Source organism: Bactrocera dorsalis, chromosome 2 (genome assembly GCF_023373825.1).
Source record: "Bactrocera dorsalis isolate Fly_Bdor chromosome 2, ASM2337382v1, whole genome shotgun sequence".
NCBI lineage: Eukaryota > Metazoa > Arthropoda > Insecta > Diptera > Tephritidae > Bactrocera > Bactrocera dorsalis.
In genome coordinates this window covers 86,657,379-86,675,856 of record NC_064304.1, presented here as the reverse complement: position 1 = coordinate 86,675,856, position 18,478 = coordinate 86,657,379, and the positions used below count along the sequence as shown (strand labels likewise).

Sequence of the window (18,478 nt, the reverse complement as noted above, 5' to 3'; positions counted from 1 at the left end):
AGAGTCAACTGACAAAATGAGCAAAAATGTGCATATGCACACATTGTATGTTATTGCATTATTAGTCCATCGGCACTTTCAGTCACATAAAGACGCGAACTCTATTTGATTTGCAAATTCTAATTTTGTTTTCAATTTTTTACACTAAATAAAAATGTTAAATTAAACAATGTCCAAACTTCCTCCAACATTTATTGCGGATTTCCACGACGAAAAGCTCTGCAAGCGCATGGAATATCGTAAATTCGGTCTCACTGGGTTACAAGTGTCCAAAGTGGCTTTGGGCACTGGCACTTTGAGTGATTTCTATGGGTTAGTACATCTTAGACTCATTTCTGCATTTAGTAGGGGTTTTTCCACCACTTTGCAGCACTTGAAAGGCGATAAAGCGATGCTGTCAGGTGAACACTTGTTTACGTGCTCTTAGAGATTGTACGCTTATATACGTATACTTATGTACATATGTACATAAATAGTATAAATGCATGTGATATATGTTGTTTTATTATGCACATTTTTTGCATTACTTGCTTCTCTTATTCGCCGGCAGTGATCTTGATGTGGATGAAGCGATAAAGACTATACACTCAGCTATCAAGTCTGGTATTAATTACATCGACACTGCACCATTTTATGGACAAGGTCGTTCGGAGGAAGTTTTGGGTATGGCTTTGAAAGACGTGCCCAGAGAGGCTTATTATATTGCTACAAAAGTTGGACGTTATGAAAAAACTTTTGAAAATATGATTGACTTCTCCGCTAAAAAGACTAGAGAGAGTGTGGAGAAGAGTTTGCGATTGCTTGGCCTTGACTACGTTGACATCATACAGGTATGTACATACTATGTTACAAGAAAAAAAGACAAGTTGTTATTGTTGATATTGCACATGAAGGGAGAACATGTACAAGAAGATCATAGCATAGTTCAAGAGCTGTTGGCGTCGGTTTTTAACTTTATTAAAAAGATTTGGAAATTTTATTGTACATAATATACCCACTTTTCATAACAATACCGCATATATCTGAATGTTGTAAGAGTCATCACAGATAACCACGTTCACTTGAGTATTAACAACGAAAAGTTCAATAACTTTCTGAACAATGAACGCAATAGAAAGAAAGAAATCAGAGTTGCTTGAAAAATTCAGAGTTGCTTTTGAAAATTCTTGAAATCGAATCATACATTTTTTGGATATACCGAATATGACAATCTCTTTTCACCTGGATACCTGGATACATGTCAGTTAATGCGAGCGATAACTCAAAAACTTGTTTGAACCCGAGCACAGACCTTTAATACCTCTTTAATATACAATTTTACAACGCTTATAGTTTACAAAAGTATTTATACACATCTCAGCCCGAAATCCCTTACCACCCAAAGTCTTGAACTCATGTATTAAATTAAAGTGTAGGGTAAAATTATAAGATTTATATATAATCCGGTAATCAAAAAAGTAAATAAACTGTTCAAAATCACGTCGTCTCTTACCGTCTTGTAATGAGCCTGATAACATAGTTTTGATTCTATGGCTGATTCTCAAGAGGGGAAGCGATTGAACTTGAGAGCACATTTGGACTACTTGAAGTACTTTATGGCGCCAGAAAAACGTGTGCAGTTGAAGCACGTGTCTGGGCAAAGCGCCTTTCTGAACTCGACACGAACCTTGTCAGACGTTTTTTTATTCTGTTTGCGCTGGTTATAGGTGTAATATTGAAGGAATTTTAGCAATGATCTTGCAAAGTGTTGAGCAGATTCTACACTTTGAAGCTTTAACTTCACGTGTAGACCTACACACATATTTATAACTAGGAAAGGGTAAACCTTGCCGAAAATGAAGAGCTAATTGGATCTCTTACGATTTGCCTCGTAACTTGAGTTGACCTGCGATTTCTAACCTTAGGCCCAGCTGCTCAGTAGTAAACCGCAACCAGACAACAGTATTCCGACCTGTTCCAATTCTACTGATAGTGAAACAGATTATATTATTACAGCCTATAATTACAAGCTGTTGCTCTGACGTCGTTAAATAAGCTTCACGTACACACATACATATACTTATATATCATTTCAGATCCATGACATCGAATTCGCTAAAGACCTTGACATTGTGATAAACGAATGCCTGCCGGAATTGGAGAAAATCGTAAAAGAAGGAAAAGCTAAATTTATTGGTGTAACCGGATATCCGTTGTCACGCTTAAAGGAATGCATTGAGCGGGCGCCCAGCAAATTTGATGTAAGTGATTATATAATCAATCGATGTGACATTGTTTACTTTCACACGCACAATTATTAATTTATTACTTTCTCACGGCTAATTTTCCACACCCACAGTCAGTATTGGCTTATGCGCGTTACACCTTACTGGATGACTCGCTCAAGTCCTACATGGACTTCTTTCAGCAAAATAATTTGGGTATAGTTTGCGCTTCCGGTCATGCACTTGGCCTTCTGACCAACGCTGGACCACAGGTATGGCATCCAGCCGGTGAGGAAATAAAAGATATATGCCGGAAGGCTGCCAACATTTGCAAGGAGGCTAATGTTGAACTCGGCAAGTTGGCCATGTACTACTTTATGCAGTTAGACGGTGCAGGCACTTTCTTAACCGGTATGCAAACACGCAAACTATTGGATATCAATCTGTCGGCATACTATAACGGACTGACCAAAAAGGAGCAGGAAGTCTTGCAACTATTACGCGAAACGTAAGTATCTACACATACGAGTATATGTATGTACATGTGTATGTATGTTGTAACTTGTAGCGATTAGTGCGCATAGTAACCGAAACAGGTAACTAGTATGACCAAAGTGGTTGGTTGTATTTTACGATTATTTTTTTAGCAAAGTGGCCGGTTGATCTGGTGGCCCGCTGTTGTACGGTGTTGACGCTTTCAATTGTCGAGTTTTTCCTCTTTTTAAAGTCGGATATAAAATTGTGCAACTCGGATATGAAATAAACACCGTTAGTTATGGCATGAGGTGCATTTATAGTGAGATATTGTGGCTTTTCTTTTGCGGAGATTATACCTATTATATTACGTAAGTGTTTTGCATGTTTGTAGGAAGGTAGTGGGTATCATATTGATCTCGTTGAAGTATCTGAGCTAGCTAAATCGACAGCCACAAACTTGTTTGCAAATGCCTTATTACCGTAATTTTTCGCTTGAACAGCTTTCATGTTCATGGCCGTAAATCAATTGTCTGTGTGGTTGACCAATTAGATTGCCATTAAAAATATGCCTACTTTTTGTAAGTAATTAATGAACATTATATATGCAGTAAATGTGGGCATAACTGCCAAACAAACAGTTAAAATAGTTTAGGTCAGTGCCGTAGACAGGAAGGATCTTTATTATAGATAGATAGACAAATGGTTAGACGAAAAAGATTTCATCGAAGTAACGCTAATTCTGTGCTTTACCGACATTTTCAGACGACAATTTTTTTTTTTTTAATTTTAAGGGAGGGGTTAGGGTTTCAAGGTAAAAAAAATACTTTTTTGCGAGTTTATTTTTTAAATATGGATTGAGTAATTTTATTTGGACCTTTTGTACATTATTGAGCACACTTTTGACAATACAGGGTAATTTTTTCATGCAGAAATATTGAAGCATAAGCCTGTAATAGAGCTTCTCCCAGAACATCTTGAAAAAAACACTTTGCGGTGTTCATCATAACTCGGTTGGAAATTATCCGAAAATAAAAAACCAAAAAAATTGGTCAAATTATAATCAAGTCTTTCCCCAACGTTCTCTGATAATTTATTATTATTTAAAAATTTTTGGGGGGCCATTAAAAGTGTATACTGTTATTTTTAACTAAAAATTTCGTCATTTTGTGGGTAGAAAACACCCTTGATGTAATAAAAAAATTACTAAACGCTGGAGAGCGATATTTTATATATCAAAAATGTGTACTTAATTTGAAATGAACCGGTCAAGTAGTTTTGAAATGACAGTGAATACGGGCTTTGAAAAAGTAGTTTTGAGAAAAACGCGTCTAAAGTTTATGAACTAAAAAATTACCCTATATTGTCAAAAGTGTACTCAATAATGTACAAAAGTTCAAAATAAAATTACTCAATCTATATTTAAGAAATAAATTATTTTTTTTTACCGTGAAACCTTAACCCCTCCCTTAAAAAATGTATTATCACATCTGTCAAACTGATGAATTATAATAGGTTATGTCAGAGGCGTAGATGGTTTAGGCAAGCTCTGAGAGAACTAATGATTTTATCAAGTTAAGTATTAAAATAACTTCCTTGGAAATAAAAAACTGTCAACGTGAAAAAAGTGGTAATTCAATTAAAGAAGTGTCAAACCATTAAATGGTTGTTAGCACTTGTTATTATTCTGCGAAGTGTTTGTAATAATGTTGTAGACTGCAAGAAATTAAAAAAAAAATACTTTTCAATACATTTTTAAAAATGTGTATGCAACGATTTTGAAAGTCGATTTAATAAGGAATAGAAATAGATAGAGAAATAGCCATAACCTTAAAAATTAATTTATTGTTATCGTGAATATAATTGACTAAAAAGTATATATGGGGTCATATCAGTAAAAATATCGTTGTTGAAGTATTAAACGATTCGTATACATATAACGATGATTTTACTTATTCGGTATTGCGTACTGTTATCTTTATATTTGTATGTAAATGATTATTTATAATATTAATATTTTCATTATTAGCGTTTTCACAAAGTCACTGAACTGGGAAGGAAACGAGTTGGATACTTATTGGGCCGCAATGAAAGCAAAGAAACAATAATAAAGCGTTTGAAAGTGTGTTTATACATCAGTGAAATGCTTTTTTACTGAACAAATAAAATACGATTAAAACAACTGCATACTAATCTTTAAACGTTGGAAAATTATAAATTAGAGGCGAATCTATGTTAGCCTTTAATATACTTGCAAAGAATATGTCTCAAATTTTGTATTTCTAATAAAAGCTCGCGTGTGGAATCTTTGCGAATGTTGGAAAAGGCATCTGAAAATCGTTTGGCAAGTCTTAGAGAGAAGGCAGAAGATCTCGATGTCTCTCGCGAGTCCGTTCGAATGATTTTTGTGGATATTTTGATTATGAAACATGTTCTCGGTCGACTCGCTGAATTTTTTTTTTTAAGAGTAAGATAAACAGGTCTCTTTAGACATGCGGTCTTTTTACAAGTTTACAGTTCCTTTTGAAATTTCGTGCGAATTCCGATCCTACATTCTTGGAGAGCATTATAACTGCCAATAAGACATAGGTTTATGAGTTTGACATGCAAACAAGTCAGGAATCATCGGAATGGGCGAAAAAAACGACCCGAAACCAAAAAAACCACGCCAAAGACAACAAAATTAAAGTGATGCTTACTATTATTTTTCGTTATTCGTGCTTTGGTGCAGCATGAATTTGTTCCGAAGGGAGATACGGTCAATAAGGAATTCTATTTGACCGTATTGAGACGTTTGCGTGAGAACATCCGTCGCAAACGGCATTAATTGTGGAAGAACAATTCAGGGATTTTACACGATGATAAAGCACCACCATCGAGCCACGATTGTAACCGAATTTAAAGCCGAAAACGCAAAGAATACCATCGATCAACCATCTGGTGAGATTACTTTGAAGGCGGCAAATAAAAATTTTGATGAATCATTAAATATTTTGCGTTTTATTTACAATTTCCTTTTACTTTTGTCAATTTTTACGTTAACCATTGCAAAAAATTAAAAGAGGAAGCTGGCATTGCAAAAGTCCAACCTCAAACTGTTCAGAATTTCTGGTTTTCACCGGGTCCCGCTCTACCGATTTCTACTAAATTTAGTCTGTCGCATTTTTCTCACATTTCCACATCACAGTGCGTAAAATGGGTAAAATCGGACTACAACCACGCCTACTTCCCATAAAAAAGTTTAATTCCATTTGATTCTTTCACTTTCCAGTGCACAAATCAAGACCAAAGTAATATAAAATTTTGCATGAATAATCCAACCAAAACTGTTCAAGCCCCAAGGTACCGAATATATGGACCCCAGTATCTATAGTTGACTTTTGACCGAAAAATAAGTCAATGTATTAGATATATAATTTATTATAGTATTCCTGTGTATCAAAAATGGGTTGAATCGGGTCAAAACTTCTTTGAGCCCTCATATGTACATACCTAATAGGAGAGAGTTACTCATAACAGTATATCTTTGTGAATAAGCTCGCCTTACTTGTTTTTATGTTTTTCGTTTTTTTATTTCAAACTTTTTTATAAAATTTATTTAGTTCAACAGTTGAATAACGAGTTTTCACAAAATTGGTGGATGTTGTTTCCATTATTTTTTTTTTAACACTGCATCATATATTCATACGTAAGGATGTATGTATGTAAGCCTTTTTCATTTGTCAATTGTCTAAATAAATATTTATTGTCACTAAAATCCGTAGATCAAAACTCCCACTGATTCGCTGTCACTTAATTATAGGTGAAAAGGAAGCTAGCTTTTTCTCTAAAACCTATACAATTTTAACAACATTTATATTAATATTTCCATGCGTACAAATTTTGCAGCAATCAAGCTAATCAACGGCAATATTTCCTTTTTATGCCAGCGGCCTATACGTGTGTATGTACTCGTAAGTATGTATGTATTTCAATTACGGCTTATTTGCACTCCACTGCATTGAATATACATGACAGTTATTGTAACCGTGTACAAAACCGTTACACAAATAAATCGGAAATAAAATTTAATTACTTAATAGGCATTTAATGCCGACACGAAGAAGTGGTAAAAGTGGGCACTACAAACTGCCATCACAGGCGTACATTGGTATGTATGTATGTATATGTGTATGCTGTACGTGGAACAGTTTTGTACCGTGTTGTACCAACGCACGCGAACGCAGTGATTTGAGTAGCGATTTGCACGAATTTTAGCTAATGCTAAAGAAATGTGTGCAAAAAATTGTTCACAAAAACAAAACAAGTGAAGAGTAATAAGTATTTTCTTATGGCAACAGAAGCAATGCAGAAAAACTTCGATGCAAATATTTGCCTACGAGGGCGGTCCAATAAGTATTCAACCTCACTGCACAATAGCCATTACCAATTTTAACCGAACCGCCTTAAGCAATTAAATCAAAGGGAGCTTGGATAATGTATTTCAACTGTGGTGCTTGTCGGCTTTCGAAGGGGCCCTTGGAGGTGCCACGAATAATGGCAAAAGTTTATGATCTCGTATTTGCAGACCGCCGATTGAACGTACGCAAGACAGATGATATTGAGCATAAGAAAATCGTCGGTGCGATTTTAGTCTTCTTAGTTCACCCCAGAAAACAAGTGCAATCCTCAGGCCACTTCACTGTCCCATTATGTTGGACGCTCCAAACAAGGCGAAGACTGTCCTATTCGCTAGATGATATCCACCGTTTTCCGGGATCACTAGCTGGGCAGAAATTTTAATCGATTGAAGAGGTTATCACCGCCTCGAAGGTCTACTTGCCTATTGAACTACATTTTTTTAACGGATTAATGGAGTTTTATCAACGCTTGTGCAGTGGCTACTATGTGGAGAGCATATAGCAATTTATGCAAAATTTTCATTTTCCGATTTTATCGAACTTTCCTCGTATATGTACATATATGTACGTTGTATGCCTTTGCACTCTCGTTTCTATATTAAATTCAAAGTTTATTAACATGGCGTCCGATTACCACTAGAGCCAGCGGAACATCGTACTCGTAGCATGAACTGATCGGAATGAATGAATGTATGAAGTAAAACGAAACGGATGGATTTTGTTAAAATTAATTCACTGGATTTCTGTTCATGTATCACTACTTGATGTGAAATGCGGAAAGAGATTTTTCTTCTTTTAATTTTAATTCTCCACTTCTTTGCTCTTTCTGCTTCGAAGTGTCTTTTCCGACTTAATGAACTTCTTCTTCTTAATTGGCGTAGACACCGCTTATGCGATTATAGCCGAGTCAACAACAGCGCGCCAGTCGTTTCTTCTTTTCGCTACGTGGCGCCAATTGGATATTCCAAGCGAGGCCAGGTCCTTCTCCACTTGGTCCTTCCACCGGAGTGGAGGTCTTCCTCTTCCTCTGCTTCCCGCGGCGGGTACGGCGTCGAATACTTTCAGAGCTGGAGTGTTTTCGTCCATCCGGACAACATGACCTAGCCAGCGTAGCCGCTGTCTTTTAATTCGCTGAACTATGTCGATGTCGTCGTATATCTCGTACAGCTCATCGTTCCATCGAATGCAATATTCGCCGTGGCCAACGCGCAAAGGACCATAAATCTTTCGCAGAACTTTTCTCTCGAAAACTCGCAACGTCGACTCATCTGTTGTTGACATCGTCCAGGCCTCTGCACCATATAGCAGGACGGGAATTATGAGTGACTTATAGAGTTTGGTTTTTGTTTGTCGAGAGAGGACTTTGCTTCTCAATTGCCTACTTAGTCCGAAGTAGCACCTGTTGGCAAGGGTTATCCTGCGTTGGACTGCGACTTAATGAACGCTCTTTGCTTTTATCCTTCACGCTTTTTTTATTGAAGCAAGCATTACTAACGTCTATGCATAAATAAACAATGCCAAAGATGACATTTTGACGTTTACTGCCTCTTTGTAACCAACACGTTTGGGTGAGAAAATTGCCACAACATGAAAAACACTAATGAGATTACTTTAATAAAGCCCAGAAAAGCGAAGATAAAAAGAGAATTTCGGAAATGATCTGTTAAAAACTTTAAACAGAATTATATATTTAGCAAACCTTTACAAGCAATTAAAAATTGCAATGAAAGTACTTTCAGCAACACTTTCCAATTGAACATTTTGAAATTTCTATTGTGAAAGCTTACAACGAAGTTTTTAGCACCTAGAAAGAAACGTAGGAGGTCATATAAAATATATGTTTATAGAAACGATCAGTATGACGTCGTGAGTCGATTTAGCTTGTTCGTCCGTACGTTATCGCCATAGTAACAGTATATAGTTAATAATTTCTTCTAGTTTTTAATACATTTTTGCTTTCCTCCAGCTTTTATTAGTTTTGTACCATTTTAAAAATGGTTGTCATCTTTAGAATTAATGAACACTTTTGAGGTTATGTCAGAAACAAACTATTTCTTTAAATGTTTGCCTATGGTTTGAAACATATTCCGCGTCTCCGATGAACATGTGAATTTAAGAAGTTTAATGTTATGTTATGGTAGAAGTAGATAATAGTTTTCATCAGTCCATGATTGGTTACGGGGTTATAAGTAGAAATCGATACAATCGAAATGTTCAGAATTTTGGAAAAGGCCTTTGGTGGTAATAGTTTGTTGCGAGCAAGTGTTTTTGATTGGTACAAATTATTCAAATAGGGTCGATAAAATAAAAGAATTGGTGGTTGAGAATTGATGATTAACAGTTAGAGATCTTACTGGCATCGTTGGAATACCGAAAGGATCAGTCAAAACCATTGGTTCCAAAATCACTAAATTTTTTAACAATTTTTGTGAAACAATGTTTTACGACTATCATCATATCATGAAACGAATTATTGGCGATGTCCTGGATCTATGCTTACGACGGAAACAGACGAATACCGTGGTACGAGTATAGGTGAGCCGAAGCCGAAAAACCACTTCAAAGCAGGTCAAAAATTAAGGTTATGTTTATAGTTTTCTTTGATTATCGAAGTGTGGTGCACTCCGAATTCCTTCCGACCAGTTAAACTGTCAACAAGGAATACTATTTGAGTGTTATGCATAGTTTGCGCGAAGTTTTTCGTAAAAAGAATGCGGAATTATAAGCCGACAACTCTTGCTTTTGTAGAATGATAAAGCACCGTCGCATACTGCATTGAATCATCGTGAGATTTTAGCCAAATTTTCAACTAATATCGTGGCGCAACCATCTTATTCGCCTCATCTAGCTCCGTGTGACTTCTGGCTATCTAGCAAACTCAAGCGACCGACCCGCCAAAACGATTTTAAGTCAATTAAAGAGATTACATTTGAATCGCTAAGCGTATTGAAGGTTATTCCGGAAATTGACTTTAACAAGGATTGAGAGAACCGTTGGCACAAATGTATTGGGGCCAAGAAGGATTATTTTGAGGGGGAAAACACAGATTTTGCGGAATAAATTAAGAATTTTAATATTATTTATACATATCCCTCCAAACTACCAATGTTTCTAGTAAATTGCAGCAAATACGAAGCGCATAAATGATTGCGAAATATGTGCGCATGCGTTACTGTTTTTAGCACAACCGAGTTAAATAAGCGTAATATAATAAAAATTTGCTGATATATCTATATCTGTATATGCAGGTATATGCTTTATGTGCATTTTAAATGTAAACAAACTGATTTTTACATTTGTGCAACAGACAAATGCGCGTATTTCTTAATTATTGGCGATGCTTGCAGACAGTTATATACCCATGCGCTTATTTATAGGTGTGTACATTTACAACTTACCGGCTATCAACTATTCATTCCATCGTTCATCCGCATTACGTCGTGTTGCAGCCAATATTTGGTAGCGGGTCTACTATCACCGCTCTTTTTTTCCACACTAGCCACCAAGAGTTCGTCTGTTCAACTCATATATTCACGAATATTTAGTCCCCTGGAGCATATCAACTTCTTGACTTTTCTCTTTCCTTCTTTCTCTTTTATACATACATATTTGGACAGCGTGAAAAAATAATACCGCCGCTAACACCTGTCCACCGCTGGCGTATTGTTTGCGGTTAAGTCATCACTCGCGCAATCACCGAACATTACCACCGGCGACCAGCGCTGGCTTTTATATTCTCTGCAACCGGCGCGCTTGTCTTCAGTTGTTACTTTTGCATTTAAGCGCACAGTCAATAGTCACGGGAAATAAAATCTACGAAAATCATTGTCGGCAACTAACTTCTCGTTATACCGTGTATTTCTGTTGTCGCGAAGTCTCCGTTAAGAAGTGAGATTTATAAAATAAAAAATAATCTTCGCAAAAATGCGTGCTATAATCCTTCCAATCAGCATCCTCTGCCTTTTGGTATTGAATGTTTCAAGTGATGATAAAAACAAAGAGCAGAGTAATGCAGGTAATCAAACAGTATTAAATAATATTTTTTTGAAAATACATATGTGCAGTAGATAAAACGGGTTTAATACGTACTGAGCACGTCAACATATTTTCTTGACCAAGAATTTAGTTGCGCGAAACCGGATTTCTGACCGCGTAAACGTCAACAAACAGAACAAAGCAAAAGAAAGTGTCAGAAACACGGTGCTGTTGTTGATAATGTACTGTAGATGAGAAAACACAACATAGTTTTTTAATGGCTTTACCGTATTTTCTATAAAAATACGGTTATTTTTTTAATATAATTTAGATGCATTGTTGGAAATATTTACTTAAATAATATTCTTTTGTAAGTGGAAAATATTTATTAAATGCTAAATTAACAATTGAAGAGAATAAATTTCGTTTATATTATATATAAAATGCTATAAAGAAGTTTCAGCTTACTTTTTGTAGTAGTCTAGATATGTAAGTATCTAGTAATGAGTATATTCAAATATTTGGTAAAAATGAATCGGTCCTGTTAAGTAGATAAAATTTTATCAATCAAATATTTTATATTTAAATTATATTTTATGTATGTATATTAGGTGCTTCAAAAAATGTCTGAATTTTGTTTTCAACTCTTATCCCCTCAAATATTAGTAATTGGCAAAAAAAAATCCTCCCTCAAGCCAGGCGCTGTAGCTTAACTGTAAGGGGACGCTTTTTTTTATTTCCATTTTATTTAACATAGGATTTTCGTTTTTTCATTCAAATAAAGTTTCGCCAATTAATTTTCGTTTCTCAAAAATCTTCTTCTTCTTAATTGGCGTAGACACCGCTTACGCGATTATAGCCGAGTTAACAACCGCGCGCCAGTCGTTTCTTTTTTTCGCAACGTGGCGCCAATTGGATATTCCAAGCGAAGCCAGGTCCTTCTCCACTTGGTCCTTCCAACGGAGTGGAGGTCTTCCTCTTCCTCTGCTTCCCCTGGCGGGTACTGCGTCGAATACTTTCAGAGCTGGAGTGTTTTCGTCCATCCGGACAACATGACCTAGCCAGCGTAGCCGCTGTCTTTTAATTCGCTGAACTATGTCAATGTCGTCGTATATCTCGTACAGCTCATCGTTCCATCGAATGCGATATTCGCCGTGGCCAACGCGCAAAGGACCATAAACCTTCCGCAGAACTTTTCTCTCGAAAACTCGCAACGTCGACTCATCCGTTGTTGACATCGTCCAAGCCTTTGCACCATATAGCAGGACGGGAATTATGAGTGACTTATAGAGTTTGGTTTTTGTTCGTCGAGAGAAGACTTTGCTTCTCAATTGCCTACTTAGTCCGAAGTAGAAGTTTCTCAAAAATAACCATGACATATTCAGAAAGTTGACTTTTAAAATTTTAAAAATTCCCGCGACAAAGTTTGTCTCGATTAGACGATTAAACATAGAATATCATGATAATGTTATTGTATTCCAAAAGTTTTAAACCACAGACGCCCAGAGTAGCCTGTATAATTTAATTGTTGTTACAATATCGGAGTGCCTATACAAGGTCTCTAGCTCGTGGTAAAACTGCTTCTTCCATAAGCCATCACCGCAAAAAAGTCAAGAACATTTTCGACAACACCTTTCGTTCAAAGACTTCTGGTTTCTTTTTTTAGAATTGCACAACATCCACGTTTTGTTGGTGCATGCTAGCACAGGAGCAATCAGTATGCGGTAGATTGAAATCTTGCCCGATCAATCGAACGTGCGACGATTTAGGTGTTTGCTCAGCGCGAAGTAGAGTTTGTAGCGCTAATAATCCTTTGATTTAAGATAAGATAAGATTAATAAATGAGGATTGCACCGCGACCTTAGGTCTATTGTGCCCTCTCCTAAATCACAAGGACTCACTTAGCCCCAGCACATTGATAAAGTCCAATATTCTGCCGGGTGCTAGTGAGGCGATGCGATCCCTATTCGGAAACATGGACCCAGGGCCTTAGTCCTGCGTCTACAGATTCCCTCCGACGTTTTCGAGCCGTCAGTGTACCACCTCAACGTACTATTCCTCAGCATCAGCTCGAGAGTGGAGTCGTTACAATAATCGTTGCTCCCAAGGCTAACCTTAAACTTCTTCGTAAAGTTAACTGTTTTGGTAATGTTGTTCCTCGGGAGGAGGGATAATGGTATGTTGCCACTTATCTCTTTCATCCTCTGGGACGAGAATATCTTGCCTTTGCCACACCCCTCTGCCATTATTTGCAGAAGTGTGTGCTTGGCTACTTTCCCGATCAAATGAAGCGGTGTGAGTTCATGCAGGACCTCCAGTGCTGCCGTCGGACAAGTGCGCATTGCGCCCAACATGCAGACACAGGCTAGTCGTTGCAGCTTCGATAGTAGGAGCCCTACCGAAATCTGCGACGCTAGTGAAGCCAAGGCCACCGCCCCGTACGTGACTATCGGTCGCACAATCATGGTGTACAACCACCTAACGACCCTTGGCTTACAGCCTCAAGATTTTCCCGCCAGCCGATTGCACACCAGTAATGCTTTTGGTCATCTCTATTTCTCTACCCCCAAGTGTAAGGTTCCTGAGACCGGGTAGAAACCTACGTCTCGTGAACGGGACTACTGTCGTCTGGGGGGCTGATATTCAATTCAACACCACTACACCACCCCTTTGCCAGGTTTAAACCTCTTTGAATTAGATCACAGAAAGTGTACTCAAATTTGCCTTTGCCTATAACTACAATGTCGTCCGTATACCCCTAGCAGCGGATCCCATTGTCCGTTAGCAGTGCTAACAGGTTGTCCACGACAAGACTCCATAGCAAGGGTGATAGCACAAACGAGGTCATTGCCCACTTGATCGGATCCGCCGTGTATAATTGCTTAGACCCTGGTCTTCCTGAATTGTTTCCGGGAAGTGCGCCCCCAGAAGCTCCGTAGCTCTGTCTCCTGCACTGGCCATAAATTTCCCGTCACCTCTTTTGATTGCTGGTACTGTGTCAGTCTTGCCTCTGGCCAGTACCTTATGCAGCCGAGCCGCTTCAGGTGTGGGGGTGACATTTTCACAAAATCTCCTGAAACTTGCCTGCTTTGTAGACCTAATCTCCTGATTATATAAGGTGAGGTTGCCCCTATATTCCTCCCAGACCCCCGTACGTTTCGCTTTATTAAATAGCCTCCTTACTTTTTTCCTGAGATCTGCCAGTTTCCTTACTACCAGGGACAGTTGCGTCTCTCTGTAGTCACTTTTAGGGGGCCACTGCCATGATACACGTTAATGAGTGACCCATTTATCGCTGATAACCTGCTCTCTATTCCTGGGCCTGTAACGCTATTGTCAGTCTGCCCCTCCCTGCTCAATTCCTCACTTAGCATCTCCCAGAAGGTATCCCAGTTTTCCCTCCAAGGGTTGCAACTAGGGGGGAGTTGTTTGACCTCTACCTTTACGCGAACCTTACGATTCTGTGATCTGACAAGGAGGGCTTCGTTGAAACCCTCCGTTGTGAGACTAATCCGATCGCAGCCTCTTTGCCCAAGGTGATGTCAAGCACCTCTCTCTTGCTTATTGTGATGAAGGTGGGTTCACACCCCACATTCTCTATAGCTAAGTTACTGCTTAATATATGTATGTATACCCTAAAAGAGACTCACCTCGTGCGTTCATACTGCCCCATTCCATGTGATAAGCGTTCGCATCACAACCAATGATCAGCCTGTACCTCCTGCAGTACATCACCAGCCTATCCACCACCTCTGGGCGTGCTGATTCCAGGACAAAGTTTGTGCCTTCAAAGTCCCTGGCTTACACCGCCACCAGATCCTGCACCAGGAACTCTGAAATACAGAAAAAATCAATATTATTCCTGACTACTACACAAGTTCTAGGTCTCTCGCTAGAGAGATCCCAGATTACCTTGTTGAACTCTGTCTTGAGGGCTTTAACCTCTTCTCTATAGACCCAAGGCTCTTGGATCAGCAGAATGCCCAGTTTATCCTATGTGAACCTGCTCGTTATGACAGCCGAAGCTAACGCCGCGTGGTGCAAATCCTCATCCCCGCCATCATTCGCCCTGCCATCCATTGGGTCTGCTAGCCCTTGTTAAGTTCCTGGGTGGAGGGTACAATCGCAATTTGATCAGCCTTGCTCTCGCTGGGTTGAGTCGCAACCTCATCCATCATCATCTTTTCCCCCTCCGAGGCCGCCACAGTCACAGACTGTTCCGTGTTACTCCCGCTGGGTTGAGTAGCAGCCTTATCTGCTTCCTTGCTCCCGGTGGCCGTTGTGGGCTTGCTCGTCGTCGTCGTCTATGTACAAGTTCAGTCTCCACCCTTTTATATCACCCTTTTCCTCAACTTTACTGCTGACGACGCGCCAGGCCGAGATACTGAGACCCAGGCTCTGATTCTTGACCAGACCTAGATCAAACTCATATGGCTTGTCTCCGCTTAGGGGGAAGAACATCGTGCGGAGGATTGGTCTCCGGCTGTGTTCGCGCTGCCCTTCAGCGGTCAAGGGCCACGGTTACTAGCCCCGCTGCCTTGCGTGCGAGCAGACGCGGTCCTGCCACGCTCCTTTGCAGGGGATACACTGTTCCCTCTGATTCTGCTCCTGGCCATAGGCTCCGCCAACTCGGGAGTCTTCCCATCCCGGAGGTGCCGTAGGTACCAAGGTACCACTTGAGGCTGGCTCCACTCATGCCCCTCCTGCTAAGGTCATCGCACCCGCCGGGTTTGCCGGCTGCTGGAAGAGGGTGTTGGTGCCCACCCGTTTTGCGCTTCCACCTCCTTTTACGAGCATCTTCGGTCTCTGCCCGATGTGACTCCGCCGAGTCTGAGCAGCTGAATCTACTGAGGGGGTCTTGGTGGTGTTCGCAGCTTTATCAGCGGCCACAGTCGCTTTCGCCTGCCAAGAGTCGCTGCATGAGGGCATGTCGTCGTCATCCTCCCTGGCATGCTCCTCAAACAGCGCCTGCTCCTCTGGCGAGAGAGCGTCAAGGAAGCTAAACTTCCGCTTACCTCCTTGACCCCCCTTAACTGCAGCTGCACTGATTGCCTTTTCTGTTCCGTTAATTTATTTCCGCAGATATATATTATTCATATAATATTCGTATGTACCGTATTACGTTGCAATTATTTATTTTAATATTTTGCAGAAATCTGGCAACAGGACTTATCGGACACCTTTAAAATAGAAGGATCAGATCAGGGAATACAAAAGGTCAATCTCAAGTGCGGTTCCAATTCTATGAACGTTATGCTGGAGACGGAGAAACCTTTCTCCGGCGTGATGTATACACGTGGCAGTTTTTATAAACAAAGTGAACCTTGCTTTGTTAAGCCAAGTACACAAACTTCACGTACTTTGGAGATGAATTTCCAATTGGACCAATGTCAAACGCTGAAGGATGGCGAACTATATTCCAATATCGTTGTCATACAAAATGATCCTGAGCTGATTACACCTGGTGATTCGGCATTCTCGCTGGAATGTGACTTCCGTCAGCCGCGCAATTTGGATGTGGAAGCAAATATGCAAACTCGTGACAGGTAATTTTCAAAATTACTTAATTGTATATGAATTTCACAAAAAGCTTTTCTGCAATGTTAAATATCACCACTCGTTTATCCAAATTTTAAATATATATATATAAATGTATTATGTAGACATCCGCAAAAATTGCGAGGAACCAACACGCATCATCGGCAATAGATAACCAAAAACGCTTAAATGCCAAGCAAACAAACGCAATGTACATAAGGTATACATATACTACATATGTATGATTGTGATAACAGTAAGCACACAATGCAAATGTGTATGTATGTATGAATTATGCTGTAATATGTAAATTAGTCGGTGAACATACACATATAATACGAATATTGGAATATTCAAATGCCATAATTCACAATTATTAATTCTACACCTTTAAATCATATACATAAATATAGTTATTTATTCTCAAATAATCATAATTTTACCACAAATTGAATAACACTAAAGTAACAAGTTTCACAACAATACCCAAAAATACACACAAATTTGCTTACACAGAGTTGCACGCGGTTCCAAAATCACGCTTACAAGTCCCGACCCTTCAACAGCAGCGTCCGACTTGAACATTTCATATCAAAGTGACACAGACAGCGTGGAATATGTGCCAAGACAACAAAATGCAACCGATAACCAAGGAGACGTTATACATGAAGCTGAGACGGTGCGCTTGGGTACGGTGGAGGAAGTAACATACACACTTGAGAAGGACGAGCTTTAATAGAATTAGTGGTTTAGTATTTCAATACAATCTGACAACATAAATCACTAAACATTCACAACAAAACATGTACCCAAATGAATTATATTTTATACACAACACACTTCTTGTTCCAAACACCAGGTGAGAGTTGCAAGTAGCTAAAATGCTTTTGATAGCAGTAAATGTTTGGTGTGGCCGTTTTTAACCAAATACTATCTTTTTTTATTTATTTGCTTATGCTGTCCTTCCTTTTCAGTCCAAATGGACGTAACGAAACGGAGGTGAAATCGTGAAATTCCATTCTGCAGCATACGACACTTTTGGACAACGCAATTCCAATTTATTCAGTTTCCATATACATTTTAAGTTAATTTTAAAATATATGTATATGTTCAAGGTAAAGGAACTGTAAATTAATATAAATCCTGTGATATGTTTTGAAGATGATTGGTATATAAAAATATATAATTTCATTTGATTTATTGTTTGTTTTTATTTACTTTATTTTTAAGATGTAATAAAGTGCTGTTAACCATTCGGGATACATTCGAAACACCTTTGATGACGTTAGGAGTAGACAGTATTTAAATTTTTTTTTGCATTCTCTTAAAGTATAATATATTAAAAATATTCTCAGAAAATTTTAAGTAAATCCGATAAATATTTGTCGAATTATTCGACAATTAAAAAGGTTCTCTGAAATTCGCGTGCTAAACTTAAAATGTTTTTATGAACTGTGCAAAATCGAAAATCGCTATGTGGATTTTAACGAAATTTATACAGCTGCTTTTGTGTATTTTGACTTTTAATATTGATATTTAAAAAAAATTACCGTTTGTTTTTTTGGAAAATCTATATAACTGTTTCCGCAAGCACCCATTTTGTTAATTTAAAAATCTTCGATCAGGTACTAGTTAAACTAATTCGTGATGGTCGCCGCAAGGAGCTTCGGTTGGAACTCGATCAACGCAAACAGCCATTACTTCAAAAATAATTATTTTTTGTCGCAAATGTCTGTCAAGTCAATACGAATTTTTTTTTAATTATATTGTGTTCTAACTTTTATAAAGTAATTTACCGGCAAAAAATACGCCTTATGATAGTTCCTGGAACATAAAATTTTAAAATAAATAAATAGTTCCAACTTTTACTAGTATGAAAATTTGAAA

At 38.5% G+C, this 18,478-nt stretch overlaps 2 protein-coding genes across 6 annotated transcripts; both read left to right on the top strand.

Annotated features, from left to right (window-relative positions):
• Positions 1 to 54: 54 nt before the first annotated feature.
• Positions 55 to 4,865, top strand: LOC105223328 (uncharacterized). Its single transcript, XM_011201032.4, has 5 exons — positions 55 to 312; positions 551 to 830; positions 2,076 to 2,240; positions 2,339 to 2,712; positions 4,708 to 4,865. Exons 1-5 carry the CDS (start codon positions 170 to 172, stop codon positions 4,784 to 4,786), a joined length of 1,041 nt encoding a protein of 346 aa, XP_011199334.2. The 5' UTR covers positions 55 to 169; the 3' UTR covers positions 4,787 to 4,865.
• Positions 4,866 to 10,829: 5,964 nt separating this feature from the next.
• LOC105223329 (hypothetical protein) lies at positions 10,830 to 17,787 on the top strand. 5 transcript variants are annotated; one of them, XM_011201033.4, is made up of 4 exons: positions 10,830 to 11,093; positions 16,206 to 16,599; positions 17,108 to 17,450; positions 17,566 to 17,787. In XM_011201033.4, the coding sequence occupies exons 1-3, from the start codon at positions 11,003 to 11,005 to the stop codon at positions 17,325 to 17,327; spliced, it is 705 nt and encodes a 234-aa protein (XP_011199335.2). In that variant the 5' UTR covers positions 10,830 to 11,002; the 3' UTR covers positions 17,328 to 17,450; positions 17,566 to 17,787. The 5 variants fall into 5 exon arrangements, with proteins under 5 accessions (XP_011199335.2, XP_011199337.1, XP_011199338.1 ...); XM_011201035.4 differs by lacking the exon at positions 17,108 to 17,450 and adding an exon at positions 16,717 to 16,847 and having other exon boundaries at positions 10,831 to 11,093; XM_011201036.4 differs by lacking the exon at positions 17,108 to 17,450 and adding an exon at positions 16,717 to 16,868 and having other exon boundaries at positions 10,831 to 11,093.
• Positions 17,788 to 18,478: the final 691 nt, after the last annotated feature.

Bases quoted from the DNA above. Each gene is read 5' to 3' on its own strand.
- LOC105223328 (XM_011201032.4), top strand. From the start codon at position 170: ATGTCCAAACTTCCTCCAACATTTATTGCGGATTTCCACGACGAAAAG. The intron at 313-550 runs GTTAGTACATCT...ATTCGCCGGCAG, and splicing joins ACTTTGAGTGATTTCTATGG to TGATCTTGATGTGGATGAAG. The intron at 2,713-4,707 runs GTAAGTATCTAC...TTTCATTATTAG, and splicing joins TTGCAACTATTACGCGAAAC to CGTTTTCACAAAGTCACTGA.
- LOC105223329 (XM_011201033.4), top strand. From the start codon at position 11,003: ATGCGTGCTATAATCCTTCCAATCAGCATCCTCTGCCTTTTGGTATTG. The intron at 11,094-16,205 runs GTAATCAAACAG...AATATTTTGCAG, and splicing joins CAAAGAGCAGAGTAATGCAG to AAATCTGGCAACAGGACTTA. The intron at 16,600-17,107 runs GTAATTTTCAAA...TTGCTTACACAG, and splicing joins AATATGCAAACTCGTGACAG to AGTTGCACGCGGTTCCAAAA.